This window comes from Chrysochloris asiatica, unplaced genomic scaffold (genome assembly GCF_000296735.1).
Source record: "Chrysochloris asiatica unplaced genomic scaffold, ChrAsi1.0 scaffold00125, whole genome shotgun sequence".
In the NCBI taxonomy this organism is placed as follows: Eukaryota; Metazoa; Chordata; class Mammalia; order Afrosoricida; family Chrysochloridae; genus Chrysochloris; species Chrysochloris asiatica.
The window spans coordinates 6871711-6876773 of record NW_006408643.1 but is presented as its reverse complement, the minus strand read 5'-3'; the positions used below and the strand labels follow the sequence as shown (position 1 = coordinate 6876773).

The 5063-nt window shown below is 43.2% G+C and overlaps 1 protein-coding gene across 1 annotated transcript in view; it reads left to right on the top strand.

Annotated features, from left to right (window-relative positions):
* The window catches only part of LOC102834979 (zinc finger protein 555-like), a 14589-nt gene extending 11286 nt beyond the window's left edge, over positions 1–3303 (top strand). Inside the window, exons 2-5 of the mRNA XM_006869052.1 lie at positions 536–662; positions 1098–1281; positions 1995–2582; positions 2751–3303. Coding sequence (XP_006869114.1) covers positions 536–662; positions 1098–1281; positions 1995–2582; positions 2751–3303 — 1452 coding nt within the window. The remainder of the gene's footprint in view (positions 1–535; positions 663–1097; positions 1282–1994; positions 2583–2750) is intronic.
* The last annotated feature ends 1760 nt before the right edge of the window (positions 3304–5063 follow it).

Sequence of the window (5063 nt, the reverse complement as noted above, 5' to 3'; positions counted from 1 at the left end):
TCTATGCTGGAGAGCAAGTTTCAGAGTCTCTTCTGACATCCATTTTGACCTTTTCCTTCTTTCTTGTCTTCTTAATGACTTTTTGCTCTCTTCACGTATGATGTTCTTGATGTCATCCCACAACTCTTCTGGTCTTCAGTCTTTAGTGTGCCATAGTCACACTGAAAATGTGGAGACAGTTTCCATGTGTCCGAGGGCTGTTCTTTCTGTGAGTGGGTGCATGCGTAAGAGATCTGATGATCGAGTCAGTAGTGGTGGTGGTGATGTGCCGTGCAGTCAGTTCTGACTCATAGCGACCCTGCATAGGGTTTCCAAGGTTGTAAATCTTCACAGGAGCAGAAAGCCTCATCTTCTTCCCACGGAACAGGTGGTAGTTTTGAACTGCTGGCCCTGAGGTTAGCTGACAGATTCGTAACCATTACACTACTGAGTAGTTAGGGACTCCCAGAATCTTGTTTCACCTTCCCCTGGGTTGCGTCCAGTCCCTAGTGCTGTTGGTGCTGCCCATCCCCCTTCATAAAGTCGTATGTTTTAGGGGCCGGTTGTCTTTGAGGACGTGGCTGTGGACTTCTCTCTGGAGGAGTGGGCTTTGCTGGGTCCTGCTCAGAGGAAGCTCTACAGAGATGTGATGCTGGAAACCTTCAGGAACTTGGCATCAGTAGGTAAGCATAGCATTGCTTCTTCACTTAGTTATTTAGAGAAGAAGCATTTTTTGTTCACCAGATCTGTTTCTAAAGGTGGAATGTGGAAAGAGGATTTACGTTGGTTAGTGAGACAGATAGGCTTGCTACCACAATGGAGACAGAGTCGTATTCTTCATAGCAGTTAGAGTACGTATTAAAACTCAAGTTTTTCTTTTTGCCTCACGTTCAGCCATATGGATAGAGCTGTCCCAGGACATTTTGAGGGCCAGAGAACTTTGTTTTTGGAAAGCTGAGGGAATCTTGCTGTTTCTATTATAAAGTTGTTTTCCATTTTGACCCCATGTGCCTGTGATTGGTGAAGATAAGTTTTTAAACACGGAAACTCATCAACGTATTGTGTTTTGCAGACAGGAGCCTTCTTTCTCACAAGATTTGTTCACTTTTCTCCTTTAGATGATGAGACGCCACTGAAAGCCTCTGGGCCGGTGTCTCAACAGGACGCTCATCAGGAACAAATATCCCAAGAAGATAATGTACAAAAATCCACAAGAAATGCTTCTTGGTCCTCCATTTTAGAAAAAATTTGGGAAGGCCGTAGTATTGAAGATGAGCATAAAGACCAGGGGCGACCTCTGAGGTGAGTAGCACACCAAGAGAAAGCAGTATCCCAGGAGAACCATACAATTTCATGAAGTTTAAACAATGTGAATGAACAAGAAACCCAGCTACGCCTCACTCCATAATTGCTTATTCCCAAGAAATCCTCAGTTGCATATGACTTAGACATTGAGTGAAAAACAATTGCATTGGAAATAATGATTTTTTTAAAAAGATCCATTTCTGTAAGAAATACTGCTTTCATAATGGCTGTGGTCAGGTCCTCTTTTAGGACATTCCGTTTAGTCCACTATCAAACAATTTACGTATTTATGAAAATGGTTAAAATGAAACCCAAAATACCTACTGACAGATAATAATATATTAATAATAGCATGCTTTTGTTTGTTTGAATAGAGATTGTGTGGTTGAGACTCTCTGTGAAAGCAGTGAAGGTAACCAGTGGGGAGAAGCTCTCGGCCAGATTCCAAATCTCAATCCGTACAAGAAAACCTCGACTCAAGTCACTTCATATGAATGCACCGAGTGTGGCAAAGTCTTCATGTACCCTTCGTCATATAAGAGACACATTGCAAGTCACACCGGGCACAAACCATATCAGTGTCCAGAATGTGGGAAAGGCTTTGGTTTTCCATCAGAACTAAGACGACATGTGAGAATTCACAGTGGAGAGCGACCCTATGCATGTGAATTATGCTGGAAAACCTTCATTCATCTGCGATCGTACCGAAGGCATGAAAAGGTTCATAGTAAGGAGAAACTTTATGAATGTAAACAGTGTGGAAGTACCTTCAGTTTTCTGGACTCCTACCAAAGGCACGAAAGGACTCATAATAAAGAGAAATTCAATGAATGCAAGGAATGTGGCAAGGCCTTCAAGTGGCCCTCATCTTTAACAAGACACATGAGAACTCACAGTCGCGAGAAGCCCTATGAGTGCAAACAGTGTGGGAAAGCCTTCAAGTGGCCCATATCTTTGCAGACACATATGAGAACACACACTGAAGAAAAATCCTACAAATGTAAGCGATGTGGGAAAGCTTTCATTTGGCCCGTATCGTTACGTACCCACAGGAGATCACACTGTGGAGAGAAATCCCATGAGTGTAAACAGTGTGGGAAAGCCTTCAGTTGGCCCATATGCTTACAGAGACACATGAGAGTGCACACTGTACAGAAACTTTATGAATGCAATCAGTGTGGGAAAACGTTCCGTTGGCACTTTTCCTTGCGTAGACATTTGATAACACACTCTGGAGCCAAGCCCTATGAGTGTAAGGACTGTGGGAAAGCCTTCAGTTGGCCTATCTCCTTACGAGAGCACATGACAAAGCACTCTGGCAAGATATTCTACGAATGCAAGGAATGTGGGAAAGCCTTCTACTATCTCCAGTCCCTTCGAAGGCATGAAAGGACTCACAGCAAAGAGAAACTCTATGAATGCAGGCAGTGCGGAAAAGGCTTCAATCAGCTCTTCTACCTTCGGAGGCACGTGCGAATGCACACTGGAGAGAAACTTTATGAGTGTAAGGAGTGTGGGAAAACCCTCAAGTGGGCCTCCTCCTTAACAATCCACATGAGGATGCACACGGGCAAGAAGCCCTATGAATGTAAGCAGTGCGGGAAAGCTTTCAACTGGTCAATCTCTTTACGAGCACACATGAGAATGCATTCTGGTGAGAAACCCTATGAATGTAAGCAGTGTGGGAAAGCCTTCTACTGGTCCATATCCTTACGAGCCCATATGACCACACACACTGGGGAGAAACCTTACGTGTGTAAACAGTGCGGGAAGGGTTTCAATCAACTGTCATATCTTCGACGACATGTGAGGATGCATTCTGGGGAGAAGCCTTACGAATGCAAACAGTGTGGGAAAGCTTTCAAGTGCCCCTCGTCCTTACCAAAACACATGAGGACTCACACTGGAGAGAAGCCTTACGAGTGTCAGGAATGTGGGAAAGCTTTTGTTTCCTCCTCAGCTTTGCGCTATCATGTAAGAACACACAGTAGAGCAAAAAACTATCAGTGTAATGTGTAAATGTCTCTGACAGTAATTCACACCGGGAGAAGACCCTCGAAAAAGCTCTCCCTGTGGTGGTACCTTGATCACTGCCTCCTCCTTTAAAGTAAGAAATAACTGTAATAGGAGAATTGGTCCAGGGGGCAGTTTTCGTATTAAGTTCCATCGTTTGCCTTTCAACACTGAAGTCTTAGGGACTCCTGAGTATTTTGTAGTGTATTTGTAATATACATTTAGGTGTCATTTTCATGATGTATTTTAGTTTCTACAAGTAAGCATTTATTAATACAGTGACACCTTGATGTTGGGATTGTCTTAACAACTTAATACAGTCGGTATTGAGTATCTGTTACCTGTTATTTATACTCCTTCTTATTGACATAACTGTTTTCATTGCCAGAGAGGCCTTACACGATTTTCTTCAGTAGAAATGAGTAATTTATGTAAAACTGTTGTAAAGGTGTATGTTCTTGTTGTTAATTGCTTTTGAGTCAGTTATGACTCATAGCGGTTCCGAATAGGGTTCCCGAGAAGCAGCTGGTGGGTTTGAGCCACCGACCTTGCAGTTTAAAGTTTCATTCCAGAGCTTATCCTACAGTACCACACCGGACTAAAGGTTCTTCTATAGTAAGTTGTGACTTTGAGCCTTTGTTATTTCAATGTAGGTCATATTGGAAATTACATCTACGAGAATTGCTTCCCTATATGGTTCTACGTTCAAAACTGCCATAGCCTAGTTGCCTGAGATTTGTAAATGGAAATGCAGCCTCTATTGCTGCCTTTTTGTAGCCACAATACCTGGAGACAGACAGATGCATTGTGCCTTTTCTGGACTCCCAGTTTCCAGCTGATTTTCCTGTTTTGTGGTTCTGCCATTGAAGAACATGCTCAAAGCAAATAAATGATCGGCTTCAGTTTTTCCCAGGTACACGTTTACATAGACAATTCCATGCGCTTGGCATCAGGAGGCACACTTTAACTAGTCAACCAATTTCATTTCCCTGAAAACTTTAACATGTTCAGCTGGTGTGGTTCTGTAGTAAAAGCACTTTACTGCTAACCACAGGGTCAGCGGTTCAAACCTACCGGATGCTTCTCAGAAACACTATCCAGGGTCGCTATGAGTCAGAGGAGTCTTGGTGTGGCGCTGCAGGATAAGACACTGGACCTAAAGGCCAGCGGTTCAAACTCACTAGCTCCTCCTTGGAACCCCTACACAGGGTCAGTATGAATCAGAACCATCTCGATGGCATTTAACCAACAAATGAGTCACTACTGACTCCACCGCACTTAACAGTAAGCTAGCTGCTCATCGTGTTTGCTGCTCTTACTTGCCTCGTCTATGTATCTTAGTATGTTTCGGTAAGGCTTAATTTATGTTGTGATAACCTTGTTCTCTCAGCATTTCAAATGGTGTTCCTGATTATACCATGATAGAGTGGTGAAGTTAAAACACAAAAGCATGGGTATTGTGACACATATGTTAACAGTGATTACAGGAAAATTAAAGCCATGAGGCATTTCGTTTCCCTACTACCTGTATCGCCCTACTGCAGTTTTTGCCTTGTGCTGACCATAGCTTTCATTTGTGACCAAGCATTTTTATCCTAGAGATTTAGGGCGCTTTCTGGTACCGCTGAATGCCATCTGTGTCTTCAGATTCTACTATGCTGGATTCATTAAACACAATATGTAGCTCACCACCACCGCCCCCTAAACAACCATTGGAGTCCTGGTGTGGTACTGCTAGAATAAGCACTGGACTGCTAACTCCCAGG